The sequence below is a fragment of the Phyllostomus discolor genome, chromosome 10 (genome assembly GCF_004126475.2).
Source record: "Phyllostomus discolor isolate MPI-MPIP mPhyDis1 chromosome 10, mPhyDis1.pri.v3, whole genome shotgun sequence".
In the NCBI taxonomy this organism is placed as follows: Eukaryota; Metazoa; Chordata; class Mammalia; order Chiroptera; family Phyllostomidae; genus Phyllostomus; species Phyllostomus discolor.
Window position 1 is genome coordinate 90,984,607 of NC_040912.2, and position 16,020 is coordinate 91,000,626.

At 49.1% G+C, this 16,020-nt stretch overlaps 3 protein-coding genes and 1 pseudogene across 3 annotated transcripts in view; 2 read left to right on the forward strand and 2 right to left on the reverse strand.

Moving 5' to 3' along the window:
- Positions 1-16,020, forward strand: part of LOC114507421 (GTPase IMAP family member 8) — a 772,814-nt gene that overhangs the window by 326,694 nt on the left and 430,100 nt on the right.
- LOC114507465 (GTPase IMAP family member 4-like) overlaps positions 1-16,020 on the forward strand; it is a 658,105-nt gene that overhangs the window by 149,688 nt on the left and 492,397 nt on the right. The gene's annotated exons all lie outside the window — the stretch shown is intronic.
- The window catches only part of LOC114507429, a 359,625-nt pseudogene that overhangs the window by 127,400 nt on the left and 216,205 nt on the right, over positions 1-16,020 (reverse strand).
- LOC114507437 (GTPase IMAP family member 7-like) lies at positions 4,811-11,106 on the reverse strand. Its single transcript, XM_028525259.2, has 2 exons — positions 11,046-11,106; positions 4,811-5,769 (listed from the first exon to the last, which is right to left on the reverse strand). Exon 2 carries the CDS (start codon positions 5,727-5,729, stop codon positions 4,845-4,847), a length of 885 nt encoding a protein of 294 aa, XP_028381060.1. The 5' UTR covers positions 5,730-5,769; positions 11,046-11,106; the 3' UTR covers positions 4,811-4,844.

Here is a 16,020-nt window from a genome sequence, read left to right on the forward strand (position 1 = left end):
ATCACCTGACCGATGCTTCTCCCAAGAAGAGATACAAAAGGGCAAGAGATACATGAACAGACACCTTCACTACCTGTTAGAGAAATGCAAATCAAAACCACAGTGAGGTACCATGTCACACCCGTTAGATGGCTGTTATGAACAAGCCAAGTGATAACAAGTGTTGCAGGTTGTGGAAAATTAAGAATGGAAAGGCTATGTGATCCAGCAATTCTTCTTGTTATCTACCAAAAACATCTGCAAACATTTATTTGTAAAGATATGTGCACCCCAGTGTTCACTGAGGCTTTCTTCACAGTAGCCAAGACATGGAGACAACCTAGGTCCCCTCTGACATCTGACTGGAAAAGGACGATGTGGCCCATGTACTCAGTGGGACACACTCAGCCACGGGAAGGATGGAATACTGCCATTTGCAACAGTATGGGTGGATCTTGGGAGAATCAAGTGAAATGAGTCAGCTGAGGAAGGACAAAAATCGTATTTCATTCAGAGGTGGGATATACAAGAGAAAGCAACAAATGAGCAAACAAGAAGAACAAACAAAAACTCATAGACACAGACAACAGTATGGTGGTGACCAGGGGGAGGGGGCTTGGGAGGAAATAAAAGAGTAAAGGGCCAAATATACAGTGATGGAAGGAGACTGGACTTTGGGTGGGGAACACACAATTCAACATGCAGATGCTGTGTTACAGAAATGCACATATGTATTTTATTAACCAATACCACCCCAATATATTTAACAAAATAAATATAAAAGAAATAAAATTACTGTCTTGAAAGAAATCTAGGTCCGTATTAGAAAAACGGAATGAAAATAATCAGCAAAATATATCTTTTTTTTAAATATTTTATTTAATTATTTTTAGAGAGGGAAGGGAGGGAGGGGGAGAGAGAAGAGAGAGAGAGGGAGAGAGGGAGAGAGAGAGAGAGAAACATCAATGTGCGGTTGCTGGGGCTTATGGCCTGCAACCCAGGAATGTACCCTGGCTGGGAATCGAACCTGGGACACTTTGGTTCCCAGCCCGTACTCAATCCACTGAACTACACCAGCCAGGAGCAAAATATATCTTAATCTTAAGGAAATGGTGGAAATAAGAGCAAGCTGTGAACCCAGGGGAAATGTTTGCACATCACACATCTCACAAAAAACTCATAAATACATTTGAGAAAGAGCTGGCAAGGAACAGAAGGTATAAAGAACTACCACGGACCACTAGTAAAAAGTCAAACAACCGAATTTAAAATGGAAAACGATAGGAATGAGCATTTTTGATGCATAACACACGGCCTGTAGTGAGAGCAGAGAGCAGACTGAGTTTCCCATGTGTCTCCACCACGGACGCCGTCAGCACAGCCAGACCCTGAGTCTGCCCCTCATGCCCTGCAGTCACCCTTGCCCACCGCACCCTACCCCTTTCTGCCCCCCACACATCCCCTTCCCTCCCTGCCCCAACCACTTCTGTGCTGTGTCTGGACATGCCTGGCATTCTTCCTTGATGTAAACATGGGAGGGGCTCAGATGCGGGCTCAGATCCCAAGCAGGAGATGATGATGGTTTTCTGCATCATGGCAATTTGATGATGCCAAATCCCATTTAGGAAGAACTTTAGAACATCAAGATGCTTTCTAACAGGAAGACAGAGCTGGAGAAGCACTGTTTAGGCACTCTGTTTTTCCATATTTGTTTATAACGGTAATAGAGTCTGCTCTTTCACAAGCATATGTTGGTAGTTCACCTCCCGGGAGTAATCAGACACTGGCCCTCTTATGGAGCCTGGAGAGACAGCAGACAGTGGCAGACCCCTGCAGATGGGGAGGGGGCAGTTTAATGAGCCGGGGAACGAACTTACAAGGCTGGTTGTGGGTGGCCCCCAAGACAAATAGTTGCTGCACCTGCCAGGTCTGAAGAGTGTATATAGATCCCTTGGCTGGCCTGAGTGAGGGGCACCATCCAGATGGTCTCAACAACATGTGACTCTCTCAAGGCCGAGTTCCTGAGGCAGCTCCTGGGAAGGCCCAGGACAAGGTGAAGGATTAGGGGCAGGGGGAGCCTGAGTCCTGCTTCAGGTGAACAGGGAGTCACATCCTCCCCATGAACTCCCGAGAGTAACGGAACACAAAGGGATGTGGGCTCTGACCATGTCAGACAAAGGGACACCAGCCTTGGTGGAAGAAACAGGTCTCCTTTCACGTGAGACAGTGGGGGACACAAGGCAATGATTTCTGAAGCTCTGCCTCTCCCCGGGGAGGCTCCGCCTTCACTCACACCCACCGTCCTGGCAGTTCCAGGCTGAGCTCCTCTTTGCAGCTGGCTCAACCATCAGTCACGTCCCAGGTCAAGGGCATCCCTTTCAGCTCCTCTGCTAAACACAGTGTGACGATTTAGCATTTAGTGAGAAGTGCCCAGACTGAGACCTTTGTCCCACCTGTGACCGCACCCCACCCCTGCTCACTGCTGTCACAACTTCACATGCCCCCCTTCTTCTGCAGTGGGCCCCAAGAGGGCAGCAAGGGGTTTCATAAGCTCAGAGGTGGCTCGTTTGGTGGCTGCTTTCTCAGATGCCCCAGCAACACTGCAGTCCCGTGAGAGAGAAAACAGGTGAGAACAACTGTCCAAATCAGAGACAACTTTTTACACCCAGAATCCCATGACCCTAACCATGACCTAGCAAGTCCCGTGGTCTGGGGGTAGATCCCTCAGGGCACTGACTTGTATCCTCACGTGATTCAGCAGATGTGATACATCAGCATACTCACCAGGTATGAACACAGTCTCCTCCTTGGATAATGACAGAGATGTCAGCTGCCAGGAGAAGTGTTTCTGGTGTCAGAAAGCACTGGAGGGAATCTTTCTAGATACAATGATAAAGAGCTGGGTGTGTCTGAAAGAGAACCGACTGTGGGTATTGCTGGGATTGAACAATCCCTCTAATGAAGTACTTGGGGGAGAGTCAAGCGCAAGGGTTTCCTACAGGTGATGGACACAGGGTGTGCAAGTGACAAGGGACACTGCTAGTAGCAGTGAGAAAATGACACCCTAAGCCTAAGGGGGTGAAGGAGAGCTGGAACCTAGAAAGGGGGCTCATGACAGAGGTGTGACCTTCAGCTTCAGGATACAGTAGGTCAGAGGTGACCTTGCAGGGAGAGAGAAAGGAGAGCAAGGACTCTGACCTCTCTTTTCTACCCTAAAGAGGCCTCCTGCTCGGACTTCCCACTGGCAGGAGCCCAGCAAGACTCAGAGACCCAGGGACCCGCTGACATGGACAGACAGGACAGGGGCCTCAGGTCGGGGCCCCTCTCACTCAGGGCTGTTCTTCCCACAAGTTCACATGCAGCACAGTGTCTGCAGACCAGCTGTAGGCAGGACGCGCTTGGCAGGAGCCCCCCCAGGTAAGTGCAGCCACTGCAAAGAGGAAGCCCATGTGCCACTGACCAGTGAGCACACATGAGCACTGGCTCCATCTCCTTTCCCAGAGAGAGTGAACTTAGGATGTGAAACCTCCGTGTCCTTCATGGGCTGCATGTAAATCAATCTACCTTGTGACAACCACTTCTCATTTTTTTATTATGTTATTTATTTATTTTTAGAGAGAGGGGAGGGGTGGGGAAGAGACATCAGTATGAGAGAAGCACTTCGATCCGTGGCCTCTCACACACAACCCCACCAGGGACGGAACCCACAACCCAGTCCTGTGCCCTGACCAGGAGTCAAACTTGTGAGAAGACGACCACTCAACCGAGCCACGTGTGTGAGGGCCACCGCATCTCGTCCTTGAACAGAACACCCCGAGTGGCACAATCCCTGAGATCAGTAACAATGTGGCCCATGTAGGTCAGACTCCTGGGGAACAGAGCTATGGTGAAGGGGGGCAGAGTGTGGATCTGCAGAGGCAAAGGAGAAGAACTGGCACAGAATGTATTTTAAAGTTCCAGTCAGGGACATTTCATGATAGGACGGTCACTTAACAGGAACACAGAGAAAAACAATATGAGGATTTTCAGCACCTCCTGGACCTCCATGGACCACAGAACTGTCTTGCTGGAGAGGCCTGCTCTTCACCGACCACGGGCTCATAGACATGGACAGAGAAAAGGAGCACCACCAGAGGGGCTGACACATGGCACACACAGGCTTTTCATTTGATTTTCCTAAATTCAGTTTTTGAACTCTACACAGCGTGTTCTGGCCTGACTGTGCCCATTCACTCACTCCTTACCTGCGTTGGCACTGTGGGGGTGGGGGAATGAGCTGGGAGGATGCTCTGGGGAGCTGTCACTGCACAACAGACCAGCCCAAAGCTTAGTGGTTTGAAACAGCTTCATTTATTTTTCTCATGAATCTACAAACTGTGGGGGATGTGGTGGGGATGGCCCATCTTTGCTCTCTGTGGCTTCCCCTGAGGCGGCTCTGCTGGCAGCTGGAGAGCCCACCGCCCTGTGCCTACACCTGCACGGCTGGCAGGTGGTCTCACTGGCAGATGGAAGAGCAGGCAGGGGACGGGGCCAGGATTCCAGTCCTCTTCCTGGGGCCTCTCGATGGGCAATGTGGGCTTTCTCACAGCACAGGGGCCACGTGCCAAGGGCTCATACCCCACAGGGCAAGGCAGCACTGTCCCTGTCTAACTTCAGAAGTCAGACCAGCCACTACTCATCAAAGCAGTCTCAGAGTCCATGGAATTTCAAGGAGGGGACACAGTCCCCTTCACCCAACAGAAGGAGCAACAGCGCAGAGTACAAGAAGCAGAGCTGGGGTAGTGGATCATTATAGCCATCTTTGGAAAATACAATCTCCCACATTGACAATTCATAGTAAATTAAGAAGAAAAATCAAATGTACATTAATCCCAGAACCTATGCCATATACTTGAAAGCACCTTGCAAATCCGTTTGAAAACACCTTCAGATATAGTTTTTTCACCTTTTTCCTTTGTAGCTTTAATTTGTTCTTCATATTTCTTCTTTATGGATGCCAATTGTTTCTCCATTTCTTGCTTTGATATCTTTCCTTGATTATACTTCTCTTTTACCTGTTTTTCCATAGCGTCTCGTTCAGCAGAGATTTTGTTCAGTGCCTCTTCAACACGTTTCCACGTTTCCTCTGTGTACTTGTAGATAGGATCTGAAAAGTGAGCCCCTCCATTCTCCTGTACCACTGCCTCGATCAGCCCCACCAGCTCCTGCACTTGAACTTCCTTCTCAGCCTCGTCTGCATCTTTGTTATTGAAGGCACAGCAGCGTAACTCACACTCCATGATGATGGCTTTTAAGCATTGCTCTGCGCTTCCTATATACGTACTGAGATCCCGACCCTGCAAGTCCTCTTTGCGAGTGAACAAGACAATCATGTGCTTCATGGCCGACTCCCCAAAGATGGCCTTGATCAATTCTACCGTTTTTTGCTCCTCCTGCGTGAAGCGGCCCAGCTGTACAACCAGGATGATGGCGTGAGGCCCGGGTCTGGATAAGGAGACACATTCAGCAATTTCCCTACAGGTGGTCTTCTGTGTCTCCTTGGTGTCAAAGAGCCCGGGGGTGTCCACAACCAGAAGATTCCTCCCCTCCCAGGCCCTCTCGTCTTTCTGACAGCTCTTGGTAACAGACACGGAAGCAATTTTAGAATCAAAGACTCTTTTCCCAAGGATGCTGTTTGCTGTCGCACTTTTCCCACATCCAGTTTTTCCCACCAGAACGATCCGCAGAGTGTTGTCCTGAAGGCCGGCCATGCTGGTTCAAGAGAATCTGGGTGCAGGTTCCTGCAAGACCCTGAGGAGGGAAGGAGAGGGGGAGGGGTCAACTTAGGCAAATGGGGAGCATTCTAACTCTCTGCCCTTCATTGAAAACTTGTACTAGTTAGTTATTTATATTGATTCCAGTGACAACTGACAGCATGGGTCATTACTACAGAGGAAATAAGAGAGTTTTCCCACAGAAGATTACATGGTCCAGGACCCTCCCAGGGGTGTGCACCTGCACCTCACAGCTCTGCTCTCCCAGTGCTCCGTGAGCTGTCCCTGACCACACACGAAAGAAGGGAAAATTTCTGTCTTTTCTGGGAATCAAGTATATTGTTGATCCCAAAGGCTAACCAAGATTTCACCAATAAATAAAGCTACAGATGTCTCTCATTTGGAAATAGTTATACAAAAATCTAAATATATTATTAGACACTTTAAAAAGTATTCACCATGGTTCAGTGGGGTTTATTTCAGAAATACTAGGATGGTTCAACATGAGAAAATTGGTTGTTATAACACATCCCATTAAAAGATGAAGAAGAAAACTACCCGGATGCAGAAAAGTCATTTGACCCAATTCAACACTGACTCATGTTGAAAGCACTTCATAAAAATGCAGTTAATAGATATTTCTCTAAAGTTAAAATAATGGATTATAAAGGTCATTTGGATGAATAAAAAATCAAATTATTCAGCACTACCAAGAAAAGGAATAAGGAGGGAAGACCAGCTCTATCAGGAGTTAAACATGCAGTCTCTGTAATTATAGCTGTACAAGGCTGGTGCACAAATAGAGACAATAGGGAAACACAAACAGAAAATTCAGAAATAGGCCAAATTATTCACACTGCATTCATTTACATTCCATTTGATTTCAGTGCTACCATAGATTAAACGAGGCTGCATCTCACATTGATGGGGAGAGAGGTGGGCAATAGAGCAACTCTGGGTGCACGGTGACCACACAGGAGCGAGGGAACTGCCTCCACTCAGGCCACCCAGGTTCAGTTACGTTCCAGGTTCACATGAAAAAGCGAACCCACGGACATAAGAGAAACAACGTGGACAGGTTCTTTGTAACCTGGGGGTAGGGGAAATATTTCTAAGGTCTGACACAGAATAAGGAAAAGGACTGATAGGTTTGATTACATGAAACTCTCTCAGACAATGTGAGACAAAAAACATCATAGAGAAACTAAAGGAAAAAATGTCAAACCAGAAAGAAAACATTTTCCAATGTACATCAAGGGGGTGGATTTCCCTATTATACAAAGAACATCAAAAAGCACAGAAACTAAAGTTTAACACCTTCATAGAAAACGGAGTAAGAGATGGAAATAAACATTCAGAGAAAAGGAAATTTAAATGTGCCTTGAATTTATTCAAAGACAGTAGCATATACTCATAATAGAGAAAAAATTTAAAACACAAAGATGAAAAATAAGTAAATAAAATAAATTAAATCACACGTCTATTTCCGAGGTGAGAGGCTGTTTGTCCCCTCCAGGTCTGGCAGAACTGCAGACTGTGCTGAGAGTCAGCCGGAGGGGGTGGGGGCAGCAGGTCCTCCCCTGCACGGCTGGTGAGGAGGGAAGCACAGTCCAACCCCACAGAGCAGAAGCCAGCAATACCTTGTAGAGTCTACAGGCACCTTCCCTCCTGTTACCAATCCCCCATTTCAGCTTTTATCCCTGAACTACACTGACCAAAATTACAGCAAAAATCATGCATATGCCTCTTTGTTGCATCATTACTTGTAATAGAGAAAGACCAAAAATCTATGAAATGGGCACAAATGTTGTGGGAAATCCACCCACACGTGGGGAGATAATGAAGCACAATCTTTATTCCCCGGGGGCCCAGAGGGGGTGGTTAACATCCAAATCCTCTGAGCACTGATCCTCACTCTCCCAGGGTTTAAATAGTCCCGGGCTTCCTACCTACGTGGTGAAGCAAGGTTACAGAAGCTGAATGCGGAAGTTAGGTCCAGCTACCTTACATGGGAGACAAAGAGAAAACACAGGAGGAATTTGCAGAAGTTACAGAGCACAGGTGCTTATCATGGGAGTCTGTGTACGACCTTGAGTAACTGGCGTTGCTCTGGTTATGACTTGTCAGCTTCTACAGTCCTGTGTGAAATTTTGCAAGTGTTATAGTTACAGAGCATAAGAAACTTTTGGAGTTTTCTTTTCCTGCCACACCAGTAGACGACAGGTTGAATGAACTAAGGTGTACTCACACAGTGAAGGACTGGCCAGCTGTTCAAAGGACTGAGAAGTGTCTCCCTGCACCAGAGCGGGGAGACTGCCAGGGTGTCTACCACCAGGGGAAGGAAATAATGTGGAGTTCACCTACCATCTCTCCAGTAAGGGGGATGTGAACATCATCTATAAACTATAACAGGTTCAGTATTCACATATATGAAAAGGCACCGGCAGGATAATCTGAAAACTAAACGGACACAGAAGTTCCTTGTGCGGGAATGGGAGAGACAGGGTGGGGGGGGGGACAGGGGCTGGAAGTCGGGTGTCCTGGGTGCACTTAGATTTCACAGGTTTGATCGTGAAACCAGGAAGGTAGTTTACCTAATTACACACCAAAAATTATATTTTAAAATACTAAAATCAAAAGCAAATGAGACAGATAAATTCTATTGTATTTTGTGAGGTGGATGAACCCCAAAAGGAGCTGGTCCAAGAGACTTGGAAATGTAGTCATTTCATTGTCCATCTCCAATGAGATATGTCTATACAACAACAACAAAAAATCCAAAAACCTGAAAAAATATCTCCAACTGTTTCACAAATCCTCACTTTGGTTGTGTGTGTGTGCATGTAGTGTGAAGCCCACTGGAAAGGCACAGAGATAGGAATGACCCAGTGACAGTGGGCCCTCTCAGTGCCCAGCTCTGGCCTTCAGAGGCCATTCCCCACCAAAGTCAGGGCTCTGAGGAGAAAGCACCGATTCCAGGGCCGGGCAGGACACGTGTGTGAGGGGCCAACACACCCTTGTCCACCAGAGAGCTCGGGTGTGCTCACCACTCACTAGTGTCTTGTCACAGGGACTGGGGGCCACTGCAGCAGAATCCTGATGAGACCCGGTTGGGACAGTTTGAGCACCGATAATAATTCCAGTGAATGGAAAAGCATCAGATATGTTGAAATCCATGGGGTCATAGCAATGCCTTCTTCAAAGTGGCCCGTTGCTCCCTTGGGCATCTGCCAGAAAGCATCTCCCTGCTCTGCATGTCGACACACAAAGGGGAAGAGTCAGGTGTTCATCTGTGTCTCTCACACGCCTGCTCCTCGTGGAGATGAGAGAGAGCTTGAGGGGAGCTTTCTTTTCACAGGATTATTCCACCCCATACAAGAGGAAGGGATGACAGCATTTGAGTGTCATCACTTGTGACCCTTAATGAGACTGAGGCCGCCATTAGTGTCAGTTAGTGTCACAGACAGACTGACAACCAGACGTCATGTGCCTTCTGACGGGAGTTCACTGCTGCACCTGTGAAGTGTTCCCACCAGAATCAGTCCACCTTGAACCTGACCAACCCTCCCCTTAGACAGAAATTCACACGGACGCTGGAATGGGAGGAGCAGGTGAGCTGACACCTTTGATGGAACTGACAGGACACACACTGCCTGACTCTATTGGACAGGGGACCCCTCTTTCTTACCCACAGAAATCTCCCAGACAGCAGCAGGGAAGGTTGAAACAGACATACCAAGTTACATTTAAGAGAATATGGAACAGTTGTTATTTATGGATCTTATTTGGATCCTACTTCAAATGACTTTTAAAATTATGAGAAAATCATGAAACTATGAATTCAGTAGCTGATTTTTGAAAAATTCAGGTTTCTTTTTGAGGTCTTGGGATGGCAATATTTTCCAGTGGTTTCAAATATTCACTGGTAAACAGAAGCAATGTCTGATGCCTACTTCAAAGCACTGTGGGGTGGGTAGGGACAAGTGAGTCTGTGGATGGAACAAGACTGGCATCAAAGGATGATTGTTGAGGCTTGGTGCAGGTCCATGGAAGTTCCATTTGTGCTTCCCATTGTCTTTGAATAAGTTAACAACTTTTCCACAATGAAAAATTTAGTCTGGGTGTAGGATAGCCACTACTGAATAGTCTATAGCAAGCACCCAGACAAATATTTTTACATTATCTCATTACTCCACAAAAACAGACAGCGAGGAAACTCGTTTTAGTATTCTAACTTTTTAATCTTTTACCCAAAGATACGTTTGTTGATTTTAGAGTGAGAGAGAAATGTCCATGTGAGATAGAAACATGGATCAGTTGCACCCCATAAGCGCCCCACTTGGGGACTGAATCCAGAAGCTACGTATATGCCCTGACTGGGGATCGAACCCATAATCTCTTGGTGTATAGGATGACACTCCAATGAACTGAGCCAGCAGGCCAGGGCTATTATGCTAACTTTTAAAGTGAGGACATTGATGTGGCTCAAAAATGCTGAGACATTTGCCCAAAGTCTCACAGGTGCTAACAGGTACTGGGCAGAGCAGGAGCCCTAGTGTCAAAGGCCATCTGACTCGTGCTTTTACACCTGACCACGGCTCACAAAGGCGTCTGCCCGGCTCCTTCTCAGCCCCCCAACTCTAAAACCCCACTGGTCAGAGCTGTATTGGGAGCGGTGGGGAGGGGAGTCCCCTCTCCCCTAGAACAGAGGACTGAGGGGTTGCTGCCAGGGGACCTGAACAGGGTGGTTTCTCTGCACTGCTCCCGCACAAGAGCCCTGCACTCCCCAGCACCCTCCTCACTGCACATGTGACACGGTGGGGCCCCAGCTTCTCTCTGCTGAATGATGGAAACTACATCCTCGATTCCTCTGCCACCAAGGATGTGGGCGACCCCCAGAGGGTCACCGCATGGCCTGGAATCCTGATCTTGGCAGTGGACAGAGTCATTTGGACCATCTGGTCTCTAGATGGCTGTCAGCCCTGACCACCTGCCCTGGGGACACCAGTTTCCCATCAAGGGAGGAGGGAGGCTCAGCAGCAGCACCAGGGTCCATCACACCAGCAAACACATAAAGGCACCCCTGTCAGCACACACATGTCCTGTCCATATGAGACGCAGGACATTGTGCTCATAACACAGCCCCTTACTCTCCTCCCTGCCCCCCACCACTACCTTCTGACAGCACACTTGTCCCACTGTGCGGCTGGTGCAGTGCCTGGTGCCTCCTCAGACCAGAACCACCCCCTGCACCTGCCCTGGCCCCACTGCCCTCCCAGCCCTATGGCTCAGTTGGGTCTCAGCCAGGCTCACCTTCCCTTTAACCCGCTGAGGAGTTCCCGGGTCTTCTCCAACAGAGCTCTTTCAGCTGCTGCTTGTGCTTTAACTGTGAGGAGAGAGTTCACACCCTTAAAAGCACTGAGGCAGGAAGCTGAGGTTGGGTGGGGCCAGCAGAGGACCTGTTTGCCTTAAAGAGACAGAAACAGTGTCCCGTAATTTGGTGGTGCTTCAGTTTTGCCAAATTCCAAACTTGGGTCCATGTGCCCACTCTGGCACCAGAATTTCCAGAGCTATGTTCAGCATTTTGAATGATAATGATAGATGAAAAAAGTCCATATTAAATGACTCAAGCCTTGCCCAGAAAGCCCAATACACCATCTGGTCATCGTCCCGCAGTGGGTCACCTGCAGGCTGATTCTGGAAGAGGCAGTCGGGCAGGTGACTTGGGGTGCCCTGAAGAACTGCTAGTGATTGTCTGCTGTGGGCTTTGAGTCCAGGCTTTCAGGAGGGTCTCAGTTCCTCATTCAGGAATCACAGGACTCAGGTGAGGAGCAAAGGGGTCTACACCACTGGGAGCCACAGGGAAGAGAGGAAGGGGGTTTGGGGAAAAGTCTCTGTGACCACACAGCCCCTCTGGGTTTTTCACATGGTCCTTGCCAGCTTGAACGTGTCCAGGGTCTGACAGGGGCAGAAGCTCCCAGGGAGCAGACGCAATTCCCCTCCCACCCTTTCTGCGTCCCCCACCTCAGACCCAGAAGGAGGCACCTGTCTGAGATTCACCCAGAGGACAGATGCCACAGGCTCTGGAACTGCTTTCCAGTGAGAGGTGGGTTGTCAAAGCTCTCACGGTGGACACGAAGTTACAGTTATCTGCAGCATCACCATAAAAACATTTGTTATTATATTTATTTTGGTTGAGCAGATAGAGAAATTTGATTGGTCCTAAGCTTTCGGGTAGGTACTAAGAGGACCCGATGTGGCAGGAAGTAGGGGACAATGGGGTGGCTGAGAGGAGGGAAGCAGCAAGATTTGGAAATGAGGGTGTTCATGACCTGTCATTTGTCTGGAGCATTGGATGAATTATTGGTGCTAATGACTTGGGTCACCGTGAAGGGCCAGGTAACAGTTTCTTGACTTCCAACAGTGACACAGAGAAGGACCAGCTTTGAAATTCACAGGGCCTGGCTCACACACAGCAAATGCCACGCCCACTGTTTAAACATCAGAAGATTTCAGGATGCCATTGTTGACAGAGCACTGACCCACCTGAAGGGCCCCTCTCAGCACAGGGCCCTGGGCAGCGCCACAGGTCACTCCCCAGGGGGCTGACCCTGACCCAGCTGCACGGATGTGACTTAGCAGCACAGCCAGGACCTCATCTCCTACTCAACCCATCCCCCCATGGCCCAGTCTCAGGTCAGTCCTCATAGTCCTTGAGTAAACCCTGTCCTGCCGGAATCTGCCTTGTGTGTTTTCCTGGTGAGCTCCTTGTCCTGCAGGTATGAAGCTCAGGTGCATAGATGCTGCAAGGATGGGACACAGGCCTTGAATAGGAAGTGCCTTGAGGCCATTGGTTACAGAGGAGCCCTTAGAACCCGGCAGCCCCACCCTGACCCAATAGAGGCCGGATAGATTGAAACTGCTGAGAAATACAACATTCCCAGAGTCCCCTGGATAACACCCAAAGACAGGTAGTCAGAAGCCCTGGATGAGGTGAGCACAACTGTCACAGGTGTGCACAGGTAACCAGGTTCTTGGTGATTGGGACAAAGAATAGAACTGAACACCCAGAGTTTATAGAAGAGAACATGGGAGCAGGCCAACTCCAAGCAGAGATTGACCTCATGGCTGGAGGGACTCTATTCTTATAGGGCAGATCCTTCCTGGCTAGTTTTAGTGGGTTTTTACTGCACATATACAACTAGTTGTATTACTTTAAAGCTACTGTACATGTGGTCTCCCATGATTTTCCCTGATTGGCCACCAGGGAAGAGGGTCCCACAATGCTACTGAATCAATCCCCCCTTCTCCTAGGGTCCCCCTATATTCTTTCCCTTCACCAGAAAATTATAGCTCTCCATGTTAGAGATTGGTGAGAAAGAAAGGAGTTATTTATTCAAGTTATAAAGACTAAGAGTAATGACTTAATGTCTTTGTCAAAATCCCAAAGTCCCTTAAAACACCCACAAACACACACAGTCCTTCCTTCCCCCTTTTGCTCAGTCTGGGTACTGTATCTCAGGAAAAGAAATAGAAGTCCATGGCTCAGGTAGCCCCTGGTTCTTCCCAGTGATCAGTGCTCAGCTGGCAGGCCTCCCTTGGTTCCCAGCACCATCAGCTGTGTCACTGGGATCTCCAGCTAAAGCTGCATGGTGGTTCTCTGCTAGAGCCAAATGGTGATTCTTCTCATGGCTCCGAGGTGGGGAGGGGTCCCCCCACTCTGGCCAAAGATTGGTTCTCCTCACTGCCACAGCTGCATGGTCCTCTCTACATGGCTGCAGCCACGTGGTCTTCCCTTTAATGGCTGCCAAGTCTGGGTTTAAATATCCTTCCAGCTTTACTGGGCTGCCATCCTGAGCCTGCACAGGGGCTGCCCCATATCATGGAGCCAATCATCTTGAAGCTCTCACACAGGCGCTGTAACTAGGGGGAGTTGCCTCCCAGTTATATCTTGGGGGGAAGTTCCTTCCATCCCCTTGGCTCAGAGCATGGCCACAGCTATTTAACATATCTATGAAACCAGTTAAAGGTTATAGATATGTTAAACAACCATGCCAGAGGTTAGCTGCAAAGCTGTTGCTATGCGAAACAGCTCTCAGTGGCCCTGCTCCATATGTCCCTTCCCCCAACTCACACCTGTGGTGGAGGGTGAGGACATCCTATATATCTTTCTAATATTTTCTGGACACCTTGAGTTCTGGACCCCATTACAAATCCTTCTTTTGGAGGCCTCCTGGCTGCACCCTCCTACACAACCACTCCGTGGTGGTCTGACATACAGGGCCCTGGGTGCTACCTGCTCTCCAAAGGCAGCATGTGTTCTGCAGCACAGAGGTCAGCTGCCTGGAACAACAGAGAACTCTCCAAATCCCACCCCAGACTCTGTGAGAAGTTCTGAAGGACCCACCCTCGGGTCCTGGGTGGCCCCTGTACCTTCTCTTCTCCGTCTTGGACCAGGACCCTTTGCTTTCACTAAATTCCTGGTCTTTGCTCTGAATCTGTGGCTCTTTCTCCAGTTCTGCTCTGCTGTGACCAATACTGGCCAGCAGTATCCATCACTGCAGATGCTAGTCGAAACATGAGAAAAACATACATACAGACAACCGAGTCCTGTGGGGAAATAGGGACAAAACGGCCACTCTGTCTAGTGGAGAGTGCCTTGGCCACCCTCTCTACTGGAGAGCACCCTGTTCTCTCACCCGAGCAGGCTTTTATTAAGAATATAGATACAGTTTGTGAATTACAGTGTGACAGGGAAGATAAAACAAGTAGTTAGCTTTGAAAGGGAGTGGCAGATCTCCCGCTGGGATTCTGGGCTGAGATTTGGGGGTTTTATCATTTAAAAAGACTACAGGACCTTAAAGCTAAGTTTTGTTTCCTGCCCATGCCTTCATATTCTAATTAAAGAGCATCCTCCAGCAAGCAGATCTTACAGGATCTTTCATATTCTGTGTCCCAGGACTGATTACCCCAGGGATCTGCCACCTCTGGTCTGGACTGCACTACCCCTGTTATTTCTGCAGGTCTGAGTTGGGCAGAGGAGACAAAGGCAGCGGGGAGACTTGGATTTCTCAAGGACTCAGGCTTTGGCAAAGCCGAGGAGACAGGGGTTGTTGTTGATCACCCCTTCATGTCAACAGCCCCCCAAGTCCTCCCCTGAGGCCTCCACGTGATCATGCCTGTCTTAGCTGATTCCCCCCATGGGAAATCTTACCCATCGGATAACTGATCAAGCATTGGGGGTCGGCACAGAACAGGCAGCGTTCATGCCAGGGAAATAAATTTTGTCTCCTTAGTGTCTCCTGGGTCGGAGGCCTCTTACTCAGCTTTAGCCACAGGTGGTTACAGTTTCCTGAGACCAGGCAGGGCAGACCTCAACACTCTGCTGCCATCCATGGGAATGTGTTGATTCATAAGGTGGGGCCTGGGCGTGGGGGGTGTGAACAGTAGTGTAGCCATGAAGGGGGAGGGGAGCTGTGTTCCTGCAGAAATGTCAAGGCTTTAGACTGAGAACCAGACCATCAAAGTCCTTTCCCCAGAGACAAGGTATTCAGCTGGCTTCCCCCTTGGCCTTTCATTAGGTGGCTCCACCAGGAGCGAACACAGTCACCTGCGGTCACCAGCTGGGAATTAGACATGGACCATGCAGTGAGGACAGGGCTCAGACAGGGTGTGGGAGAGGATGAAGGGTCACAATCGTGAGCACAAGGAGGCAGGGAAAGGCCTAACATCTCTCATGGGTTGTGTGGGGGGCAGCCCAGTGAGGGGGTCACTGTCCTGAGCCTGGAGAGGAGACTGACACAGAGGGGGCACTGTGCTGGGGGACTCGATGGTCACAGAACATTCCATCTCCTTAATGATGAGTGAGTGGCTGGAACCACCTGACTTGGAAAGGCTCAGCTGTGGGGGCAGGATGTCAGGGGTCGGAGGGCAGTGGCCCAGGCTCTCAGGGACACCAATCCCATCAGACACACTGAGGCAGGACAAGGATGTGGCTTCCCAAGAGCAGAGTCACAGGCTCTCCCGGTCACCTGGTTCATAGAATTTTTTTCCAGTTTCCAAAACCCCAATTCCCATCCTGTGTGTCTCCCAGCCAACCCCGCTAAGTGGTTCCCTCATCACTGAGCCTCTCGTCTGGTCTCCCAGTTTCCCAAAGACTCCTGGGAAAACGTAGCATCTACAGCTTTGGTCCCCAACACAGAGCTACCTGGGAGAAATTAGCACCTGAAGCCTGGTCACTGACCTGAGTCACTGTCACAACCTCCCCTCAGCCCTTTTGCCCTTGTCG

Coding starts and splice junctions, on each gene's coding strand:
- LOC114507437 (XM_028525259.2), bottom strand. CDS start 5,729: ATGGCCGGCCTTCAGGACAACACTCTGCGGATCGTTCTGGTGGGAAAA.